This window comes from Microcaecilia unicolor, unplaced genomic scaffold (genome assembly GCF_901765095.1).
Source record: "Microcaecilia unicolor unplaced genomic scaffold, aMicUni1.1, whole genome shotgun sequence".
Lineage (NCBI taxonomy): Eukaryota > Metazoa > Chordata > Amphibia > Gymnophiona > Siphonopidae > Microcaecilia > Microcaecilia unicolor.
Window position 1 is genome coordinate 274,105 of NW_021963023.1, and position 14,965 is coordinate 289,069.

Genomic DNA, 14,965 nt, shown 5'->3' on the forward strand with positions numbered 1-14,965 from the left:
ATTGAGAGTCCATATACCAGCTTTTTTCCAAGTATTCCAATTTATGTAACAATTGTTAATTTTGAATTTTGGATTGTTCCAAATTGGGATGTACATAGTATGTGTTATGGGATGTGTGACAACTGAATCAAGTTCATTAAAAACAGTTCTAAGAGTTTTAAACAAAACATTAGAAGAAACATTAGTCTTTTGAGACCAAGGGAAGAAATGTGTGGGGGTGTCTGGTTGCTTTAGCATTTCAATCTGGAACCATGATGAGGTGTTGAGTTGTTCTTTATCATACATAAATGCTGAGTTTTGCTTTAGGAGAAAAGATATGTGATAATCATAGAAACTAGGAAAATTGACACCACCTTTTAGTGGACATGCCTTCAATTTTTTAACTGAAATTCTAGGTGTTTTGTTATTCCATAAAAATTGTACTAATTTAGCTTCAACCTTCTTATATGTTGTTGGATTTAGTAACATAGGTAGCATGCTAAGAATGTAGTTAATTTTTGGCACTATCATCATTTTTATGGTTTCTAGTCTACCCCACCAATTAAGCCTTAATGGTGACCATTTTTGAGTTAGTAATTCAGTAATTTTAATTATATTTTCAAAGTTATATTTAATAGTGTCCTCAATAGTGGGGCCAAATAAAACTCCCAAATACTTAATTTGATTATCATTCCATTGAAAATTATATTGTTGAATAATATGTTTCAGATGAACACAATTTATGGGCAAAAGTTCCGTTTTTGTGGTATTTAATTTATAACCGGATATTTTGGCATATTTAGATATTAAACACAGTATGTGAGGGATTGATGTAGGAGAGGTGAATAGTAGGACATCATCTGCATACACAGCTAATTTAATGTTTTGTTGACCGATTTTAACGCCACTGATAAGGGGGTGTTGACGAATCGCTGTTAATAATGGTTCAAGGGCTGTATTAAATAATAATGGAGATAAGGGACAACCCTGTCTAGTGCCCCTTGTTGGTGTAAAAGGCTTAGAAATTACATCATTAATTTGAATAAATGTAGTTGGGGAGATATACAGGACTTTAATTATATTGATTGATTGTGCAGATAAACCATACCATTGTAGTACTTTGAACAAATATGGCCATTCTACACGATCAAATGCTTTTTCAGCATCTAATCCTATTGCAACCAAAGGATCTGATGTTTCTTGTCCATGCATTAGTATGTTAGAGAAAGTTCTTGTGTTATCTGAGGAGGATCTCCTATTCATAAAACCCGTTTGATCCGGTTGTATGATTTTAGGTAGGAAAAGTTGTAATCTCTCGGCAACAATTTTGGCAAATATCTTGGCATCCAAGTTTATTAAAGATAATGGTCTATAGTTTTGCACAGAACTGGGATCTTTATTAGGTTTCAATAGTACAATAATATTGGCTTCAGTAAAAGTGCCTTTTATATTACCAGTTTCTATCATGTAATTGTAATAATCACATAAAATTGGGGATAATATAGACTTAAAGGCTGAATAGAATTCAATTGGTAAACCATCCGGTCCGGGAGCCTTTTTTGTCGCCATGTTTAGGATAGCTATATTAATCTCGTCTATTGTGATTTTTTTAGAAAGCATCTTATTGTCTTCTTCTGTGATAGTTTGATGTTCTAGTTTTCCCAAAAAATCATAGTTTAATGACTCAGTTTCAATGTCTGAAGTATATAAGTCTTTATAAAAAGATTGGAATCTATTTGCTATGTTTATGTTATTTGTTAGAAGAACATTATTCTCATCTTTGATTGAAGAGATGTAGTTTTTTTCTTTGCGGGCTTTCAGATAATTAGCTAGGAGGTGTCCTGCTTTATTACCTTCATAGTAGTATGATGCATTGTTATTAAAAATATCTTTGCTAGCTTTAGTACCTAATATTGTATTATATTTGAGTTTGGATGCCTTAAGCTCGTCTAATATGGGTATATTGTTAGTATCACTTATATGTATTAGTTCTAAAGATTTTATTTTATTTTCTAATTCCAATATTTCATTATTTAATTCTTTATTTCTAGAGGCTGTAAATGTTATTATTTTCCCTCTTATAAACGCCTTAAAAGCATCCCAAAAATTATTCCAAGAAGTGTGATTTGGCGAGTTGAAGTGAAAATATTCTTGCATTGCTTTTGATATATATTCTATGAAATTAGGATTAGTTAGGAGTGTGGAATTAAATCTCCAACGATGTCTATTTATTTGTGTTTGGTTGATGCTGAGCTGCAGCGTAATGTGTGCGTGATCTGATAATAAAATATTGCCAATGTCCGTGTTAAGTACGTCAGCTATCAAAGATGACGATATTAAAAAATAATCAATCCTGGAGTATGAGTTATGGGGATTTGAATAAAAGGTATAATCATGTTATGTCGTATGTGTAATTCTCCATATATCACAAAGTTTAAATTGAGATATTAGGTCGAGAAGATTTTGAGTTGCTTTAGGAGGTTTATAGGCATATTTAGATTTCCTATCAATTATGGGGTTTAATATAAGGTTAAAATCACCACCTATAATGCAGGGCGTGTCACTTCAGCTGCTAACATATCTGCCAGTGATAGAAAAAATTCAGGTGAGTCTGAATTAGGTGCATAAATGTTTAATAACTATATTGTTTTGTTACATATTTTTATGTTAAAATTAACCCATCTGCCCGAGTTATCATTTTTATGAGATAGTATGTCTAAATCCTTATTTTTTTTTTTATAAGAGTCATGACTCCGTTCTTATTCCCTATAGCAGATGAGAAGATAGGGGGGAGAAAATTTTTTATGGAAATCTTATTAGCTTCAGCAACTGATAGGTGGGTTTCTTGTAGCATAATTATATCAGGATTTAACTTTGTGATATAATTCAAGATTTTCTTTTTCTTAATAGGATTTTTCAGGCCCTTTACATTGAAAGAAATTATTTTAATAACCATAGAGAATGTTTATAAAAATTCTCAACCTAGCCTGATGTATATTCCGTGACTTATAGATATGAAAACTTGCATAGTTTAATAATTGTGTGAGAAAACGACTTAAACATGTAATGATGCTAACCTTGTGCTTAGAAGAAAAAAAAATCATCAGCACAAGTGTAATGGCTTAGGAAGTGAGGGAGAGAATGTTATACCTAAGAGAATCCCACCACTTATGAAAAGATTGTACTGTGACATTTTCCTATAGGTATATGTCTTTTTTTTTTTTTTTTTAATTTAAATTTCCCTATAATCAGTTCATATTTAGATAGGAAATAAACACTTTAACATTGTAAGAATAGTACAACCACGTGTTGCAGACAGATAACATTATGTGCACAATAGACAAATAATATTATAAGAACAATTAGTAGACTGCATTAGCAATAGCATATCGTGTTAGCTCACGTATTACAACCTTCCAACGTGATCCCAATGTGGACAATTTAGAATCAATAGAGATTGATATCGATATGATCACTACACTGAATCACAAAAGGAGTTTCAAGTAGAGAAAAGTGGTAAACTGTTCATTAAGATACTGGAATTATGATACTTCTTCAATGCAACCAATAGCACTAATACTTATATCTCCATCACACTCATTGACAAGTATGCGAAAGATAGTTGCAGTGTCATTTAATCAGCACGGAGAAATAATGTACTCCTAGTGTCATGCTGATAAATACGTTTAGTACAGTAAACACATCGATAACAATATAGTTTTCATAACACAAATAGTGATGCGATTAGGGTGAAATGTCAGGCTGCAAACTGAAAGCTTGTGTGTTTGCTGTTAACGAATCATAAATGAATAATATAGTTACACAACCGAAATACCTTTTACTTTTGATTCGTATATCAGCCATATTAATAGGGTTAATGTTTGTATTGCCAAATTACTATACCAAACATGATACAGTTTCATTGGACTAATTAACATCCTGTTAAGACTTCACTGTGCTGTGAGACAAAAGCACGGGTAAAAGGAATCCTCCAATTTGCTGATGTTATAATAACTATAGCACTGTGATTAAAATAAATAAACAGTGACATACATCTTTATAGTTATGAAATTAATCACTGGGTTAATTCTTAAGACTCCATGCAATTCAAATATTGGTAAGCACTGTTGATATAGATGACAATAGAATAGCTTCAAATTCCTGATTGTCAGTGCAGTTAAAGATAGAAAGAAGCTATCAGATCCATCATATTGTGGAGTGTGTAGTTTTGTTATCTCTGCCAATAGGGGCAATTAAGCAGCGAGTCATCCTCCAGTTTAGCATTCCAGTTTATATTCCACTTACAGATTGTCACTGTTGTTGAGTGTCAGCTTGCTGAGGAAAGCCATAAGATTAGCATTTAACAAGGACTCTGAACAGTCTATTGTTCAGCTAATTACAAGACAGCCTGAATGGATGAATGAGACACTGTCCCACAAACCTATGCTCACACTATTATTGTGATCTATTAAATTGATAACAGTATAGTTTAGTTACTGACACGATGAAAGAAATGCATAGTAAATAGTAGCTAAACAATAAAACATTATAGCACGGGAAAAATAACTGCCAATCAGCAGATTCATATGCACAGCACTGTTATAGGAATACAAAAACAGCAAAGTAATATATTATAGTAAATGCTCCTTAGCACAGATTAATAGCCTAATCAATAATCGCCATGTTGCAGGGACTGGCAGCCATCATCAAAAGAATGCATCTTTAATCGCACTGATCCTTTTATAAATTCAAAGTAAGCTATGCTGTTATGTTTACAAATCATCATGTTATTTTAATCTTGTGAGTGTAGCTAGTATAATGGTGTTTAAATGGCTTCCCTTTCCCAAGCACAGGGCGGGAGAATTAGATAGAAACTAGTAGATCTGCCATACTGTAAAGTGTGTAGTTTTGTTATCACTGCTAACAGAGACAATTAAGCAGCGAGTCATCTCTGTTGCTTAAGACATGTTAAATAATGGTAGTAGCAGTAGTTAAGTGTCAGCTTGCTAACAAAAGCTATGAGATTAGCATTAACAAGGACTCTAAACAGCCTACTGTTCAATTAGTTACAAGACAACAACTTCAGTAAGGGACCCATTTAGCATGCAGTTGCAGTTCTATTTCCTTACACAATTGAACAAAGCGGAGAGTGAAACGCTGTCCCATAAGCCTGTACTCACACTATTATTGTGATCTATTAAATTAGTCACAGTATAGATCAGTTACTAACACAATAAGTGTAATGCATTAGAGAAAATGGTAGCTAAACAATAATACACTGACAGTATTATAGCGCGGGAAAAATAACTGCCAATCAGCTGATTCATATACACAGGGTTGTAGGAAAACAAAACAGCAAAGCAATATATTATAGTATTGCATTAATTCGATTTTACCAAAACAGAGATTAATAAAAGAAAAGAACTGTGTATTCATTATAATCAACTAAATGATCCTTAGCACAGATTGATAGCTTAATCGCCACGTTGCAGGATCTGGCAGCCATCGTTGTTTTAAAGCATCAGCTCAAGAGGATAGCAAACTACTTTTGGCTGACTAATTAATATTAAGATCACTGCAATCATAATAAATAACAAAGAGTAGGAAGGCATCTTTAACTGTGTATATCCTGACATAAATTCAAAATAAGCTATGCTGCCATGTTTACTAATTATCATGTTATTTTAATCTTGCGAGTGTAGCCAGTATAATGGTGTTTAACTGGCTTCACCCTCTCAAGCAACAGGGCGGGAAAATTAGAGAGAAAACTAGTAGATCCTCCATATTGTACAGTGTGTATTTTTGTTATCATTGCCAATAGGACAATTAAGCAGCGAGTCATCCTTGTTGTTACCTGTCAGCTTGCTAACAAAAGCCATGAAATTAGCATTAACAAGGACTCTAAACAGCCTACTGTTCAATTAGTTACAAGACAACAACTTCAGTAAGGGACCCATTTAGCATGCAGTTGCAGTTCTATTTCCTTACACAATTAAACAAAGCGGAGAGTGAAACGTCATCCCACAAGCCTGTACCCATACCGTACCCATACTATTATTGTAATCTATTAAATTAGTCACAGTATAGATCAATTACTGCCACAATAATTGTAATGCATCAGAAAAATGGTAGTTAAACAGTAAAATGCTGACAGCATTATAGCGCGGGAAAAAAATAACTGCCAATCAACTGATTCATATGCACAGCGCTGTTGTAGGAAAACAATACAGCAAAGCAATAAATTATAGTATTGCATTATTTCGATTTTATCAAAACAGAGATTAATAAAAGAAAACAAATTATGCATTCATTATGATCAACTAAATGATCCTTAGCACATAGTAATAGCCGAATCGCCACGATGCAGGATCTGGCAGCCATCATTGTTTTAAAGCAACAGCTTGAGAGGATAGTAAGCTACCTTTTGGCTGACTATTAGAGAAATTTATATTACCATCAGAAAGAGAGAATATGTAAACTTGACTCCAAATTTAGGGAAACCATGTGAACACATTAACAAGAACTCAGTTTATCAGCACAGTTTAGTTAAGTAAGAAAGGAGAAAATAACTCCATTCAAGTGAAGGCTGAAACAATCGACAGCTTTAATTTACAACTTGTCAGGATGCATCTATTTTGCTTGGAGATATTTCTTCCAGGAAATTAGCTAGATCTTCAGCCTCTGTAAAGTCCTTAGTTTTGTTATTTATCGTAACTCTTAGCCTTGCTGGGTAGAAGATTCCAAATCTGGCATTCAGCTCCTTAAGCTTAGGTCGAAAAGCCAGCAGAGATTTCCTTTTTTTGATGGTGTTTTTGCTGAGATCCGGTAAGAAAAGTATAGTCGATCCTTCATATTTAATTGGAGCTTTAATTTTTGCTTGTTGCATTATTTCAAATACTTGATTATATCTGAGGACTTTGAGCACAATTTGCCTCGGATATCTGTCATTTGAACTCAGGTAGGTAGGCACTCTGTGTGCTCTTTCAATTTCAAAGTCTTTATTGAATTTTAGATTTAGTATTTCAGGAATGAATTTTTCCAGAAAAGAAATCATATTAGCTCCTTCAATTGTTTCAGGCAGTCCAAGTATGCGTATATTGTTGCGTCTTGCTCGGTTATTACCATCTTCCAGCTCTCTCTCCAGTACAGTGATTTTCTTGCATTGACGCTGAAGCAACTTGATGTTCTCTTCAGAAGCCTTAGCTTTATTTTCAAGTATTTCTACTCTGTTAAATCTTAATAAATCCAATTTAATGGAGGAAACATCTTCTTTGATTTCTGTGATATCTCCTTTAGTTTCACACATGAGTTTTTTGAGACATCTGATTTCTTCTAGTATGGCTGCTGCATTTTCATCAGCATCAATAGAAGAGTTCTTTTGTGGAGATGCAGGTTCAGTTCTATTCCGTTTACCTGCTTTATTTGAAGCCATCTTAATAATTTCACCTTCAGTGATGATTTTTATTAATCAGAAAAGTTCTCCTTCCTTTATTTTCAATTTATTTTCTTAAGTTATCTTGACTTAGGTGGGAGCTCAGCTAACACACGTCCTGCTCACATGGTGCTCAACAGCGCCCCCCCCCCAAAAAAAAAACTTATTATTTTAATTGTTATGATGCAATTGTCTAAACTGTAATCTACAATTGTTGTAAATGTCTGTATCTGGTTAGATGTCTGTGGTTTATCTGGCTAGAATCTATTGATGAGAGTGCGGACTATAAATCACAAGAATATAACAGAATAGTACTAGGGACATTAGTGTTTTCTGTTATTTATTTAATACAGGGACAATTCTATGTGGGCCCCTCCCTTTAAGTGGCCCAATGCCATGCGGGGAGAGCCTATTCTATAATAGCATCTGGGCGCCCAGATTTCATTATAGAAGACTAGCATTACTGGCATCAATCCAGTCATAGACCTAGCATAACTGAAGGCGCCTAAATGTGACAAGGACATAGGCAGCTTACAGCATTCTATAAGTTAAGCATGTAAATGGTCTCACAATGCATTCCCTATTCCTTGCATTTACATGCTGTGCCACTTAGTTCACCCTTGCAGAATAATGCTCAGACGTTTTGCTGCCACATAATCACGTAAGTGTATGCTTACCTGTGAAAGTGTCAGTATTCTGTACATTTATGCACGCAATGGTGCATAAATGTACATGGTGCTTACATGTGGGTGCCCAGTTATAGAATTGCCCTTCGCACATCCTATTTTTTTTTCATCTAAGGTGTTTAAAATGTAAAAACAGAAGTTCTTCATATAACTGTATTTATGTAACTGGGTGTAATTATGTATCAGTAATGATTTTAGGGTTTTTTCTTTTATTCTCCTTTTTAGGTGAAAACCTCAGAGTTTTTTCGATATTCTCGACAGCTGCGACATGAGGTTGAACAAGCCTTGAACTATTTTCACAGCATTCATGAGCAACCTTTAATGGAAATGAAATCCAATCGTATTCGGTCAGCTAAACCCCAGACTGCAGTATTTAGAGGAATGATAGGACATAGCATGGTGAACAGTAAAATCCTTCTTTTACACAAACCAAGGGTATGGTGGGAACTAGAAGGTCCACAGGTACCACTACGGCCTGACTGTCTTGCCATAGTCAATAACTTTGTGTTCCTGTTGGGTGGGGAAGAACTGGGTCCAGATGGAGAGTTTCATGCATCTTCCAAAGTCTTTAGATATGATCCAAGGCAAAATAGTTGGTTGCGAATGTCAGACATGTCTGTCCCTCGCTCAGAGTTCGCTGTAGGTGTTATTGGGAGATATATTTATGCTGTAGCAGGGAGAACAAGAGATGAAACATTTTATTCAACTGAACGGTATGACATCACTGAAGACAAATGGGAGTTTGTAGATCCTTATCCAGTCAACAAATATGGACATGAAGGGACAGTGCTGAGTAATAAACTCTATATTACCGGAGGAATCACATCTTCATCCACTTCTAAGCAAGTTTGTGTATTTGATCCAAGTAAAGAAGGGACAGTGGAGCAACGAACTAGAAGAACACAAGTTCTTACTAACTGTTGGGAAAACAGATGCAAAATGAATTATGCAAGATGTTTTCATAAAATGATTTCTTACAGTGGAAAGCTGTATGTCTTTGGTGGTGTATGTGTGATTTTGAGGGCTTCTTTTGAGTCTCAGGGTTGTCCGTCTACAGAAGTTTATGATCCAGATACTGATCAGTGGACAATACTGGCATCTATGCCAGTTGGCAGAAGTGGTCATGGTGTAGCTGTTTTAGAAAAGCAGATAATGGTCTTAGGTGGCCTTTGTTACAATGGCCATTATAGTGATTCTATTCTTACCTTTGATCCTGAGGACAATAAATGGAAAGAAGATGAATATCCCAGAATGCCCTGCAAACTGGATGGTTTACAAGTGTGCAGCCTGCATTTCCCCGAGTATGTCTTAGAGCATGTTAGACGCTGTAGCTAAAACTGTAACCAATTTTTCACATTTTACAAAATGTATAGAAATTGATTCAGATTTGAAATCTAGGACAATGTATATAAGAAAGCATTAAATACATAGAGAAAACCAGGACCACCTCACCAGTTTTCTTAGAAATACAAAACATCTAGACTGATATTGTGTTTTACATTAAATTTTTGGCAAACATGTTGGAAGGATTGAGATCAGAATTAACTTCATCTGAAAGCTGATGTACTAACCCATGGAATTTCCTGCAGTCTGTGGCCTCATTTGCTCAAACTTTGCTACCCATGCAAAGGTTCCGGGTAGCAAAATTTTACATTGTTTTACCACTGGGACCAGCCAAAAAAAGATAACTATGCAACAAAAAGTGCAGTCATCTCAGGGCCAGGTTTAAGATGTTGGCACCCATAAGGAGGACTGGAGAGCAATAGAGAGGTTCCTGTTTAGCCCAGGTATTTGGTGCCTTCAAAATCTGGCTCCCTAGACAGTTGCCTGTGTCTAAATTCAGGCTTGCATTATCTTTTTTTGGGAAAAGTGATATGTGAAGATCTGTTAACACTCCAGTTTTCATGAAATTCAAAACTATTGAGCTGCTGTGCATATATTTAAATTGTAACAACTCCTGCATTTTGAATGTAAATATTCTGTGTGCAGCAGACTACACACACAAGAATACCATTGCAAAAGGAACATTTGTGAAACATTTCACAGAACGGGTCTAAGTGCACTAAAATATATGAAAACCTGGGATTTCTGCACATTTTATTATATGAAGCCTCATTTGCAGAGTTTTCACATTTTAGTACATCTTTTCTTCTGTGTTCCTTTTTTATTTATTTTTTTCTGTTTGTTTACTTTTTATAAGTCAAGCTGTAAATTATTTCCAGATAGTAGCCATCAGATTAATATGCTTTTTGGAAGGTATTGAATTGACCCATCTAGAATATTAAAAAAATGGCAAAGAAAAATTGGAATAGGATTTATAATGTGCATGACAAGTTCAAATTGGTTTTGTTATGGAAAACATTAATTGAATATTTTAGTAAAAAGATCTCAATTATGTCCTGTAAGGATATCTTTGAGAATATTGTTTATTCTCTTCAGGTTATCAATATCTTTCTAGTTAAAACATGAAGATTAATTTAGAACTTTTCTAATATCTAAGCATTTTCTCATTTCTCTGACAAGATCATGGCATAAAATAAAATACAAAGCTTTACAAATTCAAATGTTTTATTGATGCAGCTGTTATAAAAATTGCACAACTGTGGCAGAGCAGTTGATTTCCTTTAAATGTTAAAACATCTTAACTCATTTGGTTGAGTCATGTCTAACACTTAGTTTTCCTAACCAGTATACATAGCCATCAAATGAGTCCCAGATTTCAGTTCTCCAATGTATGAATTAATTTGTTCTACAAAGTTTTGAAAGGCATAATCGTTAAATGGCTTTTTTTCTAATATAGCAGTTACAGAAATGCTGGAAAGTGCAAAACTACCTTTTTCCTAAATTTGTAAATGTTTTATATACAGTAAGATTTATATTCTGACTTTACTGTATTTGTGTGTAATATAAATTACCCACATGCACTGTGAGTGATCTTGTAAACTTCATTTTTATGTACAGTTAAAATAATAGTAACTTGTTCACAATTTGTGTCAGCCTTACCTGATGAATTTGTAATAATTCTTTTATGTATTAAATAGCAGCACTAAGTAACAGGAAACATCTTTAGTAAGGATTATGTACATTAAGAATGGAGCAATAGCCTAACCTTTTATTTCCACTGGGTGTTTTAACTGTATGAATTGATGAATGAAAATATAAGACTTTTTATATCTTATTTTAAAAAGAGTAAAGTTTATTAAATACTTAGCCCAAATCTGTCTTGTACTATGTTTCACCTTTGAATATTTGCTGTACAGAAATTTTCTAGAGAATACTTTTTTTTTTAGAACACTGAGACAGTAATATTGTCTTTAAGTAATAATGAATTCTTGAAGGACTGGTACTTATAAAACTGATCTTGTACTTTGCACTTATATTAGCAGTGAAGAAACAAAGAAAATTAACCTTCTCTGACAGAATTTTATCAAGCTTTTGTGAATATGAATTATGTGATGTGTTTGCAGGCCACAGAATATTGCCATTTCTTTTCACAAAAATGTTATTAGTGAATAACACACCAGTTAAAGGGGTAGACAGATTCTGTCCTTGAGGCTTTCAAGATTTCTACAATGAATGCGCATAATATCTCTTTCCATGCACTGCTTCCTTTATATGCAAATAGATGCTATGCGTATTAATTGAAATTCTGAAAATGTGACTGTATTTATTCATTTGAGACTACTTACATACTGTAATACAGAACCAGTCAGATCAGTGTGATTTACTCAAGCACATACAAATAACATAAAAACCACTAACCGAAAATATACCAAATGCTGATCAGTCCATCATCCATCCTTCTGTAAATCTCTTGAGCTGCCCCATCTAGGATGCCTTCCTCCTTAGCCAATTGAGAAAAGCCATGTTTTAATCAGTTTATGAAAAACATTCTAAACTCCAATCTGGCCCCTTAGGCATTAGATTCCACCAGGTAGGTACCATGACAGAGAAAATCTGAGCTATTCAGCATACCCTTGTACCTCTGTAACCAAAGGGACCATCAGCAAGCAATCTTCTACATCTATCAACATTCAACCAAGACAGTATTTCAATCTGGCTACTGAGTAATGACTGAGAAAACAAGGCAAGTGGTCCATGCAGTACAATATCGAGAACAAAAGAGAAACAGACCATATGAAAAACAGTCTTTATTTCCAACTTTCTACTCCCAGGTCTACACAAAAGCATAAACAATTGAAATGAATATGAGAACATACATATAAATAATGCTTATAAAAATAGTAGTAAAACTCCTCATAATAAGATAGACAATAACTAAAAATTTGGGTGCCAAAATTTTGGCACAGATCAAAGCTGCACATGCAAATAAATTGTTTACAACATAAGACCAGACCAGTATCCTGTTTCCAACAGTGGCCAATTCAGGTCACAAGTACCCGGCAGAAACCCAGGTTTATGTCAATAGGTGTCCTTCCCTACACACAGTGCGGGGTACACTCTTGATCTACTAGTGACTTCTCATCTACTTTTGACCTTCATTCTTTTACTAGTCGTCTGGTCTCTTGGTCTGGCCATGTTATTGTATGCTTTGCTATACAAGCTTACATCTTGCACCATGTACCTTCAGTACCTCAGCATTTGCTCTCTCCTCCTTCCCTCATTTGGATTCTTGCTTTCCATCGGAATTCAATATTTACCATTCTCAGAATAGGTTTTATTTTGGCATTCAACTTTTATCTGCAGCTTATGATGAATTTGCTTCTCTGGTAATCGTGGCTAAAGTAAAGTCCTATAGGCAGCCTTGGTGCCATAGTGATCTCAGGTTACTTAAACGTTGGTTTTGGCAGGCAAGAACATCATTGGAGAAAATCCAAATTATCATCCGAGCTTTATCCTTGCCGTGTTAGGCGCTGACAGTTCAATTTCTTTCTCCAGAAAGCAAAACAAACTTATTTTTCGGCCAACATCATTAATCTACCAACCCATCAAGAGAACTTCATTCTATCCTTTGGTACTCTCATTCACCATGATCCTTCTGGCTAAAATTTAGCAACTCTTCCTTCTCCAACTTCTCTAGCATATTTCTTTGTTGAGAAAGTACAAAAATTACGTTGTTCTTTTTCTACTCTTCCTCATGTACCACCCTCCTGTTCAGATGGGGGGATCCTTCTGACCTGTTGGTTTTAGCAACTGTTCTTTCTTCGAAGTGGGATTCGTTTCACCCTCAGACATTGTTTTTTTTTTTTGGGTAAGAGTTACTTTCTGTTCCTTGGATCCGTTTCCATCATCATGGATCAAAATGTCCAATTTGTATTTATTCCATTATTTACTGGTGATAGGAAATTCTAGTCTAACACTTGGTCAAGTCAATTTGTAGAGTAAAAATTAATATTTCATTCTCGACAGTCCGGTTTTAGGGCAGCCTGTAGCACATAAACTATTTTGGCATCCATTCTTAGCGAGGTGAGGTCTCATTTAGGTAGTCAGTATCTTACTTTAGCTATTTTGCTTGATCTTTCTGCAGCATTTGACTTGTTGGATCACTATTACTTTCACAGTTAGAATCTTTGAGGATTTCTGGTACTGCTCTGCAGTGGTTTCATTAATTTCTCACAGATTGTTCCTTCTATGGTACATTGAATCACATTACTTCTCCTGGGGTTCTACAGGGTTCTGTTCTCCCCATTTTTATTCAATATTTACTTAAGTCCGTTAGCCACTCTTATTCAAGAGTTCTTGAATACAGTTACACTGTATCTCTTTCCATATGTATGCTGATAATATTTTATTGCTTTATAAGGTCAGTCCTCTTAATCTTGGTTTGCAGCCTCTTCAACATTGCTTGCATGCAATTGCTCAGAGGCTCACAGACAGCTGCCTTGTGTTGAATCCTGACAAGACAGTGACTTGTTGGTTAACTGGTCACCTTGCAATTCCAACCACTCCACTCTTGCAATTTGATGCACAGATTTCCCCAGTAACTAGTTTTCATTATCTAAGAGTACTCCTTGATTCTTATCTTTCATTTGAACCTCAAGTTTCTGCATTATGCAAATCTCAGTTCGTTCTTTTACATCAGCTAAGATCAGTTCGCCCTTTTTTTGATCATAATACATTCCATTCGCTAATTCTTTCACTTTTTATAACCCGCTTGGATTATTGTAATATCATTTATTTAGGCATTTCCAATTCACTGCTCAAAAGACTACAGATATTACAAAATACAGCCATTTGTCGTTTTTGTCATTTAAAGAAATTCGACCATGTCACACCTGGTTTGAAAGATCACCATTGGTTACTGTTTTTTTTTTTTTTTTACAGCAGTTGATTCAAAACATTGTTTCTGGCTTTCAGAGCTTTCCATCGGGGTACACCTTTGTACCTTTCTTCACTGACCATTCCGTATTCTTTGTCACGTGTCTTGCTGTCTTGCAGTCCATTAATGACCACTGCATGGTCCTACTGGGGCCTCGTTTAGCTCAATTGGAAATTACATGTCACAGTGCTTTTTTTCTTTGTCGCTCCACGTTTGTGGAACTCTATGCCAGCATACTCCAGTGAGTGAGGCGGTTCCCTTGGGCGCCAGTATCTGAGGGAGAGTATATATGAATGCCAGCTTTGTGTTTGAAGCCATTTTTAACTATATATATGTATGTTGTACTTTTCTATTGAATATTGTAGTTCATTTTCTTTCGTTTATAAACAGCTTTGATCTGTCCACCAGTTAAAGTGGTATATCAAGTCATGAATAAATACATAAATAAAGTAACAAATACCTGGCAGAAACCCAAATAGTAGCAACCTTTCATACTACCAATCAGGGGGCAAGCAGTTGCTTCCCCCATGTCCATCTCAATAAAAGACTATGGACGTTTCCTCCAGGATCCTGTCCAAACCTTTTTTA

At 35.0% G+C, this 14,965-nt stretch overlaps 1 protein-coding gene across 1 annotated transcript in view; it reads left to right on the forward strand.

Moving 5' to 3' along the window:
• The window catches only part of KLHL15 (kelch like family member 15), a 130,794-nt gene extending 120,413 nt beyond the window's left edge, over positions 1-10,381 (forward strand). Inside the window, exon 3 of the mRNA XM_030188575.1 lies at positions 8,323-10,381. Coding sequence (XP_030044435.1) covers positions 8,323-9,432 — 1,110 coding nt within the window. The 3' untranslated portion in view covers positions 9,433-10,381. The remainder of the gene's footprint in view (positions 1-8,322) is intronic.
• Positions 10,382-14,965: the final 4,584 nt, after the last annotated feature.